The following is a 14,600-nucleotide window of genomic DNA, read 5'->3' as shown; positions in this document are numbered from 1 at the left end:
TTGAGTTAGCAGGATAAGACAAAGGTTAAAGTGTAAAGTATAACGCGTGGAAATTGATCCCTCAGGAATGAGGTCGCCTCAAACCCGGCTGAGGCCTTAGACAAGCTCAGCCGTAACGCCGACAAGACAACTTTACTTTGACGACAGAGGGTGGGCTCTTCGATGACGTGGATATAGCTGGATCAAGGGCGGTATCAGGTGCAGTTGTAGGCTGTGGTGCTTAGCGCAGCAACCGGAAGTGTCATCCGCAGGCTGGTATCATGATACGATGTCGAATCTTGCTGCTTGAGCTTCGGCCATCAACGGAAGTCGATTCGGCTTGTGAATGTGCCATCTTTCGAATGCGTGTGGTGATGTTGGTTTCGTAGTGGCTTCAGCACGGCGACGCATGGTGGTGGTGGTGGTGAAGCAGCATCATCGGCAACACCAGCCAATTCGGGCAATGTTGGCGAGCAAACAACCCAGGGTAGTACGGATGATGCGGGCAAGTTTCAGCAGGACGATGGGATGTGCAATGGGAAGGAATGGTGTTGAGGTTGACGGAAGCTGGCCCGAGCGCGGCAGCTAGTGCAGCGCGGGCGGCACGTGACTTGCTTTGTCATACGGCTGCCGACATCCGCGTTCCTGACACGCCCTCGCATCCATTTCCCACAACACCCAAACAATCACTGATCGCTGCCTGGGCGCCATTCTCCCCGTTCTGGAATCCCCTCAAGCCGAATGACACGCAAAGCACAAGTGCAAGGGTACACAAGGCAGCAATTCCCACCATTCTTCACTTTCAGGCAAACGCTACCAAGACGAGAGAATCCGAGGAGTGCCTCACGCCTGGCCTAGCTGCTCCTGTAGACAGCTGCAGCCCGAGTCAAAACGGGCAGCAATGGTATGTTGGACATCGGCCGCCGGACAAACTCCAGCACCATTCAGCTGGCCCTGGATGGCGACAACCTTGCCGACTCCTATATGCGGAACGTCGCGGGCATTGCTACGAATCGATCGGCGTCAATAAACAGGAAGCCAAAGCCTGAAGCCGTCGTCAGCTCCTCCTGCTCTTGCCAACCCAGGCAACCGGGCACCCGACCCCTCGTCGGGATCCTTCCGCTTTGGACGCCCTGAGCGAACCTTGGCGGGATGCTCTAAAAGTGGATCGGTGCTCCCTGCGCAGGCGCCCACAGCATTCAATGCCCGCGATACGACTCGTGAAGATGCTCCGCCACACCCCTGCACGCGTGGGACCTGGAGTGAATCCCCCTTCTGGTCCCTTCACATGCGACTAGCGCTTTGCATTGCGCCGAACGGCTTCATTCCTGGGGATCTAGCTTTCTGCTCCACCATGCCCCGCTAATTGTCAACCATCCCCGACTCCTGCAGGCGGGGGTCCGGTCGGTCCCGTCCCCTCCCACCCCCAACAAGTCGCAAAGTCGACGAGGACGTGGTTCCGCCGAGACGAGGGCGAGTCTCCACCGTCTGAATAGGCCTGGCATTGGAAGCTGCCTGGGGGGGCTGATATATTGCTATGAGGTCACCTGAGGAGTGCATGACAACCGGCCCGCAGCACCGTCCTTCCGAGGGCCAATGCGCTCTACTTGATCCAATATTACCAGCAGTTTGGTTCGAATCCAAGCATTCAACCGCAAGATCCATGAGAACGTTTATGGGTCCACAACCCTCTTGTGGACATATCTCGGCCTGGTGGACGCCTGAAGAAGGGCTGGAGGGGACTTTGGGACATCTGGCGGGCCTCAATCCCTTTCTGTCAGGTGCGGACGGTAGCTTGTGCTCCATGATACACGTGGAAGTGCCACGAAGAACAAGTCATCTTTTACTATGAGCTAGCAAGCTTGTCCTGGGCCACAGAGCAATGAATATCCAGAGCACGGAATAAACGATAACCGTCCGCTGCAGAGAAGCGCCGATTCATGCTTGATATGCGTTCATCCTGGCTCCGATTGACAAACAGAACATCTCTACTGCTTGTAGCAAGGCTAGACGATTAAACCGGATGCGGCTCTTGTACAACTGTCGATGAACCCCAGATTCAAAAGCGTATCTACATATTGCAATCGTCATATCACTGAACAAGGCACAACCTCTATAGACCGCACGGTGCGTGAAAGATCAACGTCGTCTACACTCCGCGGCGTCGACGACTCGGCGACGCCGAAAAACTAGCCAGCACCTTTTCCCCGAACGGATGTAGTCGACCAGTCGGAACATCTCCCGAGCCCGGACCACCTACGGGCTCAACGTTCTTGAGTCGAATTCTTGCCACATCACTCAGAGTCCGAACAACTAGGGACGAGCACACAGGCAGGTTGTTGAGCAACTTGAACCCAACAAGCAGCCGACTTCTCATGAATCCGGACACTTTCGGCACAATTGGCGCTGTGGCGGAGCGGTTAACGCGATAGACTAGAAATCTATTTCCTTCGGGAGCGCAAGTTCGAATCTTGCCGGCGTCGAATCTTTTGCTTTTTCTTTGTCGCTGGCCTTGAAGGTCAGAACAACAAATCTCTGTTTTGCAAACTGCGAGTCGGCAAGGGTCTGGGAGATGGCGCGGGGACAATATTAGGCTATGTAAATATTGGACAAAAGAAAGTAACAACCTGAGAATGCTGTCCCAAATCCACATTGCCGTCTCATTGCTCGGCGCCAGGGGGAGACAACAATTGAGCGAGGAAACAGTCACCATGAACCATCACGGACTTTGCCACGAGCAACACTACCGCAGCCGCATAACGGTTCACAAGGGAAAAAAAATCACATCCATTGATATATTTCTCCCCTCCCTACTTGACCCACACATAGGAAAAGAAACCCCGCAAAACAACCACACAACCGTTTTGTTATTCCAACCCAAACCAAACCAAACCAAGACCAAATTAAAAGGCCAAAGAAAGAAAGAAAGAAAGAAAGAAAGAAGAAAAAGCAAAGAGAAAAAGAAAAAAAACCTAAGAAACCAACACCCCAACCAACTCCTCCCACGCATCGACCCCCACCCTCGCCGCCTCCGTCTGCGTGTCCGCCGACCACTTCGCCAACGCCGCCACCTTCCTGCTCAGGCTGCGCGTCAGATCTGCGGTAGAAGACGACGACGAAAGGAGAGTGTTGAGCAGGTTGGCGACGATGGCGGGGGCGCCGCCGCCGCTTCCTCCGTTAATGCTGTTGCTGCTGCCGACGGCTCCTGCTGCAGGCTTGTCGTTTTCGTTTTCGTTTTCGTTGTTGTTGTTGTCATCGTCAGCAGCGCTGGGAGGAGACATCAGCCGCGTGTTGACGAGCGAGTTGGACTGCAAGAGCTTCGCGCCGGCGAGCCAGGCGCTGGCGATGGGGTCGTCGACGGCGACGGCGTCGGGGGAAGAGGAGGACGAGAAGGAAGAAGGTGTGCTTGGCGTTGGCGTTGACGTTGAGGGGGGGTCGGAAGGATCGGAAGTTGCGGGGAGGAGGAGGTCCAGGATGCGGCTGGCGGGGTTCGATGACGACGAGGAAGAGGACGGTGACGATGGGCCGAGCAAGTCGTGAAGGAGAGACGAGGATAGCGGGTTGACGTTCGATGATGATGATGACGATAGCGGGGCGAGCGATTGCAGCATCAGCAACAAGGGGGCGAGCTGGAGGTACATCTGGTTTTCGAGCAGCTGGGCGATGCCGTCGGCAGAGAGAGGTTGGGTCAGGAGATCGGCGATGCTGTTGTTGGGGACCTCGTTGTTATCATCGTCTTCTTCCCTGACTGGAAGGGTGGAAGAAGAAAACTCCGGAACCACTTGCAGTGTCGATGATGGCGTTGTTCTTGTTGTTGTCACTGCCGTCGCTATTTCTGCCATGATGACCCCGCCGTTTACCAGGCCTGTCGCGCTGTTAGTGTCCTGGCTTTGCACTGCTGATGATGGGTACGGCTGCACGGAAGGGATGCGCTGCTGACTGGAAGACGTGACTGATTGGGACGAAAGCTGCAAAAGAGGAGAGTGCTGCCGGCTTGAAGGCCTAAACACTTGAACTTGGATCGTATATGGCTGAGCAAGAGACGAAGGTTGCGTAATCAAAGTTGAAGGCACCCGAAGGCGGGACGGGAACACCTGGATAAGGGGCAAAAGTGATTGAACAACACTAGATGGCTGCAGGCTGATGGGTGAACCTACGGTAGGGTAGACTGTTGGAACAGCTGTGGCGGAGGCGACCGCAACCTGTGGTCCCACGGGCGTGACACCGAGGTCCTGGCCGACGGATGCGACGCTAGAGACGACAACAGCGCCACTGACTGCGACAACGGCAGCGCTATCAGTCGGTGTGGCTTCCGAGGTTGCGGCCTCGAAGGTTGCCGTGACCACAGGGAGAGCATCGGCAATCATGCTGGCAATAGCAGTGGGGTCAGGGATCAGAGCTGCGATGGGGTTGACCGCGCCGGCGCTGGCATTCTCGAGGTTGTCGAGGATGCTCGAAGCCGCCGAGAAGACGGGAAGAGCGGCAGTAGGCACAGCCTCAAGCTGCGACTGAACGATCGACGGGATCGAGTCAATGATGGGCTGCGCGGCAGAAAGCTGGGCGGCAACAATGGACGCAGGTGCCGCGGCGTTCGATGCCTGAGCAGCAGCGATGTTGGCCAGAACGGAGGGAGCCGCCTGCATCTGGTTGCCGATCTCGTTCAGAACGGGCTTGAGTTGAGCAGCGATGAATTGCGCGACATAAGCAGCCGGGTCATCTGCAGTGTCGAGACCTTGCTTCAGCTCCGCTACATCCCGAACCTGAAGACCATTAGATTTGGCGATTTCTTGGATCGTCCGTTTCTACGAATATCAGCACCCTGGTGTCGCGCATCTTTCTTGGAATGCTTACAATCGGAGTGGGCAACTCGGAAGCAGCGGCGGCAATGGCGGCAATAACGCTCTCAGGAACAAGCTCGGTCGGCAAAGGCGCAAGAGGATCGACTGTGCCGATCGGTGCGAGGCTGTTGTTGTCTGGGTCCGCAAGAGCGCTGACGAGAACGGCGGGTACGATGGCAGTCGCAGGTGTGCCATCAGGAGCCAGAGCAGCCAGAGATGATGGCACAGCCGAAAGAGGGGTCGCGTCAGCGAGGGGCGCGAAGGACCCAAAGGCAGCAACGGAATCGCTGACGCCAGAAGGAACAGCGGCCGCACTCGGGACAAGGATCTGGGGTTCGGGCACGACCTGGCGCTTCTCCATGCTGTCGTCGTCCGATTCGATGACGATGGGAGCGCTGTTGTCATCGGTGTCTTCGTTATCGGTGCCAAAGTCCTCGCCGTCAGTACCAACGTCTTCGCTGCTGAACCCCTCGATGTCAGATTCCTCGAGGAGCTGCGTCTCGTTGGGCCACCATTCCCATGAGGTATCAGTATCAGAGCCAGTATCAGAGCCGCTGCCTTCATCTCCATCATCCTGCCTCTTCTTCAACGCCCCATCGTCCCCAGCAACATCAGCAGCAGTCCCCTGACCAGTACCACTGAACAGCGACCCAAGCGTCTGGGCCAACTTGTCCGTCACCCCGGACGCGGCACCGTTCAGCGGCGTGACGAGGCTGCCACCATACAAGCTCGTCTGGCCGCCCAACAGGGCGTTCAGGAGGGACGTGACTGCCAGCTGCACCGCCTTGATGGGATCTTGCAAGAGGGCGCCGGTGACGGGTTGGACCAGCTCTTTGGGTAGCGCGACAGCCGTCGCCGCGGCGGCGGGTAGGTCGCTCTTCAGCACGGTGCTGAGGCCGGCGAGCACGCTGTTGAGCGGGTTGACGGCGACATTGACGGCCGTGGGGACGACGGCCGGGACCGCGACGGTCGTGGGCAATGCCGTGGCGGCAGCTAGGGGTGCGAGCTGGGGCAGGACCGCCGGCAGCTTGGGCAGCTGAGGGTCGCGGCGCTCTGGGGAGGGGTTAGCGGGAGTCGTTGGGATGAGGGGTAGATGAGTAGAGTGAGTGGGCGGCCGTGGGAGATGTGGAGAGAGTAAGTGCTAGATGCGGGTGCTTGAGGACCTGACGCAAGCGACGCAGGCAGTGCCGGCACGTTGGAAGGAGCTCTTGAAGAAGCTAATGATGCCGATACAGCTATCGAGGTGGCAGTGGAGACAATGGAGTTGGGCAAAGGAACGGTCGATGGAAGAACATTGGATGGCACCAACGCGGAAAGGAGTGATGCAAGAGGACCTGGCTGGAGTATACCTGGCTGATTGGGCTGCGGGATTCCATTTGGCGGTGCGGGAGCTGCGTATGCCCCAGGCGCAACGAGGCTGAAGGCCGCCAGATAGAGGATCACCTTGGTATCCATCATGATGGTGGTTGATCAAGAAGGGATTGCCTCTCAACTCCTGCCAAGGAAAGCTGTAAATGCGAAGGTGAGGATGCACCGCTGTCTGATCTTCTGGCGGAGACGAGCAGCTGGCATTAAGAGCACCCTGCGATACAGCCAGCAGCATGAAGATAGGGCATTCCAAGCATTCGAAAAGTAAGGAGAAGGCTGTTCGCAACTCTTGAGACATTCCGGAAGGACCACTAGAAAGAGCGACAAGATAGCACAAATGGATGAGCTTTGATGGAGTAAATTGGACGAGTGTGACGAAACCCGGCGATCTTGACAGAATATGGGAGCATTCAATATGGATTCGACCTTTCTCTCCCATGACCTCAGCTTTGCTACAATCTTCCACGCCGGTAACGGCATATCGGTATCATATTGGGACCGCGGGCTTTCCTGTTATGGCTTGGCGTACCGTGCATGTATACTTTCTACCGTTTCCAAGCGGAATGCAGACGCGTGTGCGGAACGCGGGACAGCCGTTGTCCCACCTCAGCGCGACTCCTTGCCGCGCGCAGTTGAATAGGCTCTGGCGCGTCCGCGGTACCGAGACGCAGAGCCCATGTTGAAATCATCTCAGCGAGCTTTGCCATGACGGCGCTGACGCTTGCGAAGATGCTGCAAGCGCTGGGCAAGAAGACTCGATGGGCTCCTACCGGGCCTGTACTTTGGGCGAATTCCTCCTTTGGAATTGGATGCTCCGTTCCAGTCTCAATGCGAGTGTTGTTTGGAGGAATTCGGCAGCGGGCGTCTTGCATCCGCACGTCAGTCCTGTGCGGGGAGGTGTCCGCCTCCAGGGCGTTGGTCATTTGACCATTTAGCATTCATGAAGAGGATCCGCGCCCGCCTCTCGGAGCAAAGCCGAAGCCTGCTCTGCCACCGCCGTCGGGACCACGAGGAGCGCGAATGGGCTGATCCACCCCTGGCGTACCGGAGCGAGATCGTGACGATCCGTCCTGCTGCCTCTGCACGTACGATGAATTCGGCTTAGCCGAGTAGCCTGGGTCATATAGGTGTCGCTTGGGAGTCGCTTGGCCACGCGCCGGAGACTGGTCCGCCGAGGAATTGGCATCCGAGTCTCCTCGATCAGCGCCTTTACTACCCCTGCCCTTGCCTCTAAACTGCTTGCCGCCATTGCCACGAGGTGACGCGGACCGTTCTTGCGAGCCGTCGGACGTGGAGGAACCGAACAGCCTTTCCCGCACCTCGGCGTACCTGCGTTGTTTTTCTTCACGCTCCTGTTGCGCCCTCGCTTGGCGTTCTGCGAATTCTCGCTCCGCTTTCTTGCGCGCCTCTTCCTCCTCGCTGTCTTCGTCGTCTTCGCCTCGCGACAGGATCTTTGGCGGGGGCTTTCGGCTGAGGACCTTGACAGGCGCCTTGACGTCGTTCTTGAGGGGTGCATCGGGCCTCGCTTGCAAAAAGAGCGGTGCTTCCTTTGGGGTTTCTCTGCGCAGTCGCATTAGCTCTGCGTGGCGTGATGAGGGTGTGCATGGTCGTACGCAGCCTCCCACAACTGCCTGTTGAACTCGGCATGCTGTGCCCTCCGCTCTGCCTTGGTCAACTTCTTCGGAGGTTGCGGCCCGGGCGGGGCGGTGTCTGGCTTCTGCAGTGGATGTCAGCGCCCGAATTTTCGAGAGCGAGAAGGTGCGCACGTCGGCGACGGTCTCCCAATTGTCGTCCCAGGCGTCGGGAACGTTTGCGCTGGAGCCGCTCATTGTTCGGGAAGCGTATGGTCGGAGCGCGGTGTGCGTGGGGGCGTGCTGGGCGGTCGGGATGGCTACAGGGTGGTCGAGGGCCTGGAGTACAAAAGGTTGGGCTCGGGCAGCGGTAAGGTGGGGAGTTGAAGTGCGGGTCGCGGTCGTGTCTCAGACAGGCAGAGGTGACGATCGACAAACCAATGGGCGGGCCGGGCCTCAGCCCTACGCAGTACGTCAGCACTTGGCACGCCAAGCAAAGTATCGAACCGCGGCTCCAAGCCCCCACGCCCCTTCCGTTTCGCCAGGGAAGAGGCGTGTAGACGTGCTCCACTAAGCGAGCGCCTGCCACTCCATCCGCGCAGCCTGGGTTAGCCTGTGTTCCGTTTCGTTGCCGTTTGTGGCTGACCCTGGCTGTGCCTGGACTGTTCGACCCGCCGGAAATTCGTTACCGCTGGAGGCAGTTGCTCGTACATCCGCAGCCCTAGTAATTTCGGCCAATGCAGAGCCTGTGCGTGCAGCCGTAAAATTCGCCGGCTTCCAGTGTGTGTGCATTCGACAGTTTGTGCATGAAGACTCCAAGCCTTCCGACCACAAGTGGTTGGCGTCCTGCAAGGCGCATGCACGCCCGCACACCTCTCAGCGTCAGTCGCCTTTGCATCACGCCAACCAGCGCTGATCAATGAGCACCACGTGAGAGCACATCGTCTAACCATAATGAGAATGTCCTGCCGCCTCAAACACACTGATAAACTGCCTCTTCGAGATATGACCCACTTGTCCAAGGCCTAACAAGCAACATGCTTGTCATGGAGAAAGACTATGCACACCTCAGGCCAAAAATTCAAGTCCATGCAGACCGACGCATTTATACCAGTGGCGAGCCATGTGTGAATCGGGCCCGACCTTACTGCTGCGCACCCGTCATGGGCGTCGCAATCCACATGTAGTTGAAGCACCCATCCGGGCGGAAGAAAACGACCTTGTGAGTCGACATGTGCATCTACACAAAGTACTCACTATCCACCTAGACAAAATACTAGGAGCCTGAGGGCTCCCCAATAACATAGCGTCATGGTTGACTTCGGCGCAGACAGCTCTTAGCGGAGACACGGACAAGTGATACTATTATTCATGTCCTCGCAAGTGGGCTGTTTTTCATCTACGAGTGGGACATCACGCAAAAGTGCACATTTGATGATTGTTCTCGATAATTAGCTCCTAGCTCTATCTTGCTGCTGGCTGCGAACGCTGCGAATTGCAACTACTAATACAGCTATCCAGCTCTCTGCAACCGCTCACTTCGCTGCTACTCCTTCTCCACTTTGCCTGTACTTGCACCGGGTGTGAAAAGAAACGGAAAGGACGAGGGAAATACGAAATGAGAAAGAAAGTGTAAGAAAACTGGACAAGTTTTTGTGGGATGCAACCGAAGGAAATGATGAAATGACCGCTCTTTTTACTCAAAATAGTAACCGCCCGGTATTCGCCAGTTTCTTGCCGAAAACAAACAAACTCCATCGAAATGACCACAGACCTTGAGTGCTCCGCGAATACGAAACCTGCCAAGCAACAGACTCCTTCAACCCCATGCCGATGATTTTCTTCTGACAAAGCAGAATGCCGAAAACTTCAGTAATCCAACCCTGACAAAGGATGAAAAAACCATAAAAGTCCTTGCTACGAGACCGTCCGCCTTCTTGTTACGAAGTCGAAACGAAGTTGGAACGAAGATTACTGGCCCAAGGACCAAGACCGAATGGCCATGCCTGCGAGACGGAAGATCACCTGAGACATGCCCCGGCCCTGAGACTCGTCCTCAAGGAACTTCTTAGCCACCACCATCTTCGACCGGTCGTCCTCCTGATCCGGCGGGTAGGGCTGCTGGCTGACGTTGTCAGGAAGATCCTGGAACCGTCCGCTGTAGTGGCGCGCGATCATCATCGAGTAGATGACATCTCTGCATTCGATCATGCCAAGGATGTTGCGGCACGCGCTCAACGTAGCATCAATGTTGCGGTTAGACTCCTCGTCCACGTCGCGGAAAGTGACAAAGGTGCCCAGGTGACGCCAGAAATCGACCTCATACTGCTTCAAGTGCGGAACCTGAGGGTCGTAGATGAGCTCCGCAAGAGGATTGAACGGCAGTACCTGATACGAGAGCAGCGCTTCGAGCACCTCAACACGCAGGGCAGCCTCCTTTTGCAAGAGATTGGTCTCGTGCTCACTGGTGCCGTTGGCGCCATTCGAGATGAATCCAGTGGGTTGACGAGGTAGGCAAAGAAGCTTCCAGATGAGCTTCGCTTCAAGGCTCGTGGTTCTCCGCTGCATTTCGTAGTCTTGGGTGACACGAATCTGGGACACGAAGAAGGCGAAGAGATCCATCGTGGCCGGGTCGTTCAACAGACGATTCAGACCCTTGGTCGTGTACCAGGTCGTCTCAATGCAGCGATCCATGCTGATTGCGTAGTCTCTGGTGAAGAGCATCTTGATCTCTTCGACAACGTTGGGCGGAATGGGCCCAGGAGTCGGCGGCTGGGCGTGCGGCTGCACTCCTTGCAACGCAAAGAGCTCGTCGACGTAAATGCGCTTAGCTGGTATGCCATTAGTATGCAACTGTCCGAACGGCGCATACAAACAAGTGTTGCCTCTCACCCTTCAACGGCCGACCTTCCGGCGGTGGGGGCGTCGAGCCTCCATTGCCCTCCTTCCTCACATACACACGCGTCGACGGGTCGTAGGCGACTGGCGCGATTGACATTGGTGCGGGCTCGGTGCCTGCAAGCGCCGGGTCGATGGCAGCACTGAGCTCGAACGATGGGTCGGTGGCAGGCGCCGGCGGGCTCGTGCTGTGACCGGGGCCAGGCGCGTAGTTGGGCGCGGCAGGCGCGTAGCCTTGGGGGACGTGAGAGTATGGGACCTGGGCGGGCTGAGGGGCAGCGGTTGCGGGCGTCGACGTGACCGGCGGGGCTGCGCTGGGCGCGGGCTGTATCTGAGGCGGGCCGGGCTGCTGCTTGAAGATCGGATCGTAGCCCAGACACTCGCGTTTGCTCTTCTGGCAGTTCCTGCACGTGGGGTGTGCTTCGTCGCACTGCGAACGTATGAGTGACTTGCGCTTGTGGCGTTGTTGGGGAGCGAGGCTCTCGCGAAAGCCGCGTCGGCAGGCGAGTGAGGTCGGACGACAGTAAAGTTCTCGCTTCCACCCATGCGGCGGGAGGTGGCAGGCTACAGAAGCGAGCGAGACGCGAAGACGCGATCGCGCTACCTCGCCGTTTCAACCTCACCTCATCCCGACCGACGCGCTATCGCGAGAAGAAAATTTGCAATTGCTGTCCTCACCTTTATCCTGCGCTTGCGACACGTCAGGCAGCCCGTCTTCGTGCGGCGCTTGATCTCCTTCTTGTGGCGTCCTCCCGACATGATTCTCTGGTCGGCTTGCGGCGGCAACTGGTATCGCATGCCCATGCTCTGCGGAGGCATTCCCATGGGCGCGCCCATGTGCATCTGGTGGTGCTGCGGCGGCGCGTGGCCCGGCGGCGGGTAGTAGGCCATGGGAGCGACGGGCGGCGGCAGCGACCCCGCTGGCGGCTGGCCCGGCTGCTGCTGCTGGCCATCAATGGGCGCGCGGATGGGCGGGAGGTTCAGCGACGGCAACGACATGCTCGACGCGGTGGGTGAGGCGCGATAGGGCTCCGCGCTGCCTGGGGCGCCCTGGGGCGGCGGGTAGGTGTAGGAGGGCTGCATGGACGGCGACGGGTAGGAGTGAGGGGAAGGGTAGGAGGTGGGTGTCTGTTGCACCTGCTGCTGAGGCTGAGAATTCTGCTGCGGTTGCGGCTGCTGTTGAGCCGGCTGCTGTTGCTGCGGTTGCCGCGACGGCGGGTTAGGCGACTGGTCTGCCATATTTGATTAGAGACCCAGCACACGTCGATGGCGCAAGGCTGTGAGATTCGAGATTAGCCTCCTAGGTGGCCGATGCTGCGCTGTCCCTTGGGGAACGGATCCCGCGCACGACGGGCTGATTGGCACCAGGAAGGTTGCTTCGCTTAGGCAGAGTACGGCGAGACGAGGCGTCCGGGTGGTTTGATGCTGCCGGAGCGGATAGCGGAAAGACGCAAGTGCGAAAAGAAGGCAGGCCGGCCGCAGATCACACGGGCCTCTTCCAGGGAGCTGAGTCGGGTTCGGGGCACAGCTCAGATCGGCGCAACGTGAGCGCTCTCGAGCTACTGCGCGTGCGCGCCAGGGGGTGCTGGTGCTCTCTGTCCAAAAAAAAAGTGGGTGCTACCCAGATCAGCAACGTCCGCATCCCTCGGAACGGCGCGCGAAGCGCAGGCAGCGGACGGGGCAAAGGGCAAAGGGCGGCAGGCAACGGACGGGGCCAGGCGCGGCAGACAGCTCGCAGCAGCGGCTCTCGAGCGAGCAAGCCGGCCCTAGGCCGGAAGCTGCCAGGCGGGAGGGCGGCAGCGGTGGCTGTGCGCTGAGCAACGGCGTGGGTGGTGCGCATCGCCGGCGGCCGTGGTGGGCGACGGGCACGGCAGTGCAGAGCTGCGCTGAGGCAGCCGGGCGGGCACACGCCGCTGCGGGCGGATGCATGGTGATGCAGGAGGAAGGCCTCTGCAGAGAGGCTCAGGCCGCCGGGAGGGCAGGGGCGATGACGGGCAGCTGGAGGGCGCGCACTTACTGAGGCGGTAGAAGCTCCCTCCAAGCGAGCGGATGGAAGCGAGAAGCGAGATTCAGCGCTGGGGTGGGCTTGCACGCTTGGGTGATCCGCTGCGGCGCTTGCACGCAGGCCTGGCAACGAGAACGCGTGACGGGGCGCCGGCAGGCAGAGTGCAGAGCGCGCGTGCGTGCTGGGGGCTGGAGAAAATATTCACAGCAGCGACGAGCGTGTGCCTCACGGCTTTTCAGAGCGCCGCCAAGTGCGCGACGCGCTATGCGCTTTTGGGGCAGTTGCGACCAGGGTCCAGCGCTCGAGGGCATCAGGAACCGCGCACCGCTCACGCACCGCGCCCGGGACGCGGCTTCGAGAATGCAAAGCTTGAGCCCGCCAGCCAGTCGGCCGCGAGCCGCCCGCCCAACGCCCCAGCCCGCCCGCCCGACGGCGGCGCCAATCCTCACGCCCTCACGCCCATCCTCGAGCGCATCAACAGGCCGTCACGTCACTGCGCAACCCGGCGATCCAGGAGCAGCGGCGCTGGGCGGCACATCAGACGATTGCAGTCCTGCGCCTGCGCCTGCGCGCCTGCGCCCCTCGACCCGCCGCCTGCCGTCGCCCCCGGCCCAGCGCCCGTCCCGCCGCACTGGAGGCGGAGGCTCACCGGCCGCTGTCCACAATTCTCCGCGGGACGCTTGCTTCAGGAAGCGACGCCCGGCCGCACTGCCGTGTACTATACAGCTGCGAGCGACGATCTGACCATGGGTGTCTTCTGGAAGACAGAACTCGCCTGCGCCCGCGACCCACCGCGACGTCCCTCCGCCCGACCTCGCGCTTCTCCGAGCCGGCCAGCTCTGGGGCTCCGGGACTCCGCCGCGCTGCCTGCAGGAATGGCCTCGCCCGTTGCGTGCTGTGCTGTGCGCGTTGGAGCCGGGCGGCTGCGTCCAGCATGGCGTGGTCCCTGCGGCGTCGTAAATACCTCATCCGGTGTAGTGAAGCTTACGGACGTTAGTCGTTGGCTGCAACATCCATGGTTGTATAGATCGCCCGCGCGCACGTTCGGGGAACGCGGCCAGCATCGGCGCCCACGGCAATCCGCAAGGAACCGCCTCGTGGTTCTCCAGGCGGGCTCTCCTGTTTCTCTTGACACATCTGCCGTCCAGGACGCCTCCCGCTAGGCCATGCCAACGGCGTGCGCACGCCCGCGCACCGGTCCAATCCACCAGGCGGGCCCGGGACCTCCTCCCTTAGCACACGGCTGCTATTATCCGCACGCTGTACTCGTCCACTCCACACCGGTGTGCGCTGACTCTGGGCCATCACTGCCATGCAGGGCCGCTGCCCCGCCACCCAGTTTCAGCAGAGGCGCACATACGCACGTAGTGGAGTCTGCTATCAGCTTGAATCTCTCTCGCCAGCTTCCAGGAACGGACCCCAAGCGCCGCGCCGCCCACCACCCGCCGCCCGGGCAAACCGGTCAAGTCCGCGGCGGGAATATTACAAGGACCAGCCGGGCGATCTCGATCACCGCTTCAGGGGCAGACCTGGCAGTCCGGCCTTCGAGAAGGAGAGCACCAGCTTCTAGCGAGCGTTGACTGCCTGCGCCAGCCGAGATCTTGCTGTCGGCTAAGTGGCTGGCTCCACCCCTGCCCAATACGCTGACAGTACCCTCTCCCTAATGCTCAGTCACCCGCATCTGGCCAAATGCTTGCGAATCCAGCCCGTGGGGATCGAGCCGTGCTACGCCGTTGCCCTCCTGCCAGCCCAATGGCGCCGCCAGCCTCTCCGCCACCGCGCCGGCCATCCGCCCATGCTTCCCACGGCCGCCGTGCTCGCGGGCGCGTAGCGGCGGGATTGGCACGCCGTGGCAGCCGTGCGCAGCCGCACGCCGGTGGCAGACGTCAGCTCCGACCGGCCGGACTCTCCGCGGGAGTTCTGGCTTGGTGCTCAATGACT

General features: G+C 59.7%; 3 protein-coding genes across 3 annotated transcripts; all 3 read right to left on the bottom strand.

The window, feature by feature from the left end:
- Positions 1-2,951: 2,951 nt before the first annotated feature.
- BKCO1_4000134 (uncharacterized protein) lies at positions 2,952-6,275 on the bottom strand (the record flags this gene model as incomplete). Its single annotated transcript, XM_020275554.1, has 3 exons — positions 2,952-4,781; positions 4,831-5,870; positions 6,167-6,275. The coding sequence occupies 3 exons, from the start codon at positions 6,273-6,275 to the stop codon at positions 2,952-2,954; spliced, it is 2,979 nt and encodes a 992-aa protein (XP_020134260.1).
- Positions 6,276-7,123: 848 nt separating this feature from the next.
- On the bottom strand, positions 7,124-8,014 carry BKCO1_4000133 (uncharacterized protein; the record flags this gene model as incomplete). Its single annotated transcript, XM_020275553.1, has 3 exons — positions 7,124-7,745; positions 7,799-7,902; positions 7,952-8,014. 3 exons carry the CDS (start codon positions 8,012-8,014, stop codon positions 7,124-7,126), a joined length of 789 nt encoding a protein of 262 aa, XP_020134253.1.
- A 1,713-nt stretch (positions 8,015-9,727) lies between these two features.
- BKCO1_4000132 (c6 finger domain protein) lies at positions 9,728-11,893 on the bottom strand (the record flags this gene model as incomplete). The annotated part of the gene is made up of 3 exons (XM_020275552.1): positions 9,728-10,587; positions 10,649-11,084; positions 11,333-11,893. The coding sequence occupies 3 exons, from the start codon at positions 11,891-11,893 to the stop codon at positions 9,728-9,730; spliced, it is 1,857 nt and encodes a 618-aa protein (XP_020134254.1).
- Between the last annotated feature and the right edge of the window lie 2,707 nt (positions 11,894-14,600).

Source organism: Diplodia corticola, assembly GCF_001883845.1.
Source record: "Diplodia corticola strain CBS 112549 chromosome Unknown scaffold4, whole genome shotgun sequence".
NCBI classification, from domain to species: Eukaryota; Fungi; Ascomycota; class Dothideomycetes; order Botryosphaeriales; family Botryosphaeriaceae; genus Diplodia; species Diplodia corticola.
Note: the sequence above shows the minus strand (reverse complement) of the source record. Positions and strands in the feature narration are given on the sequence as shown.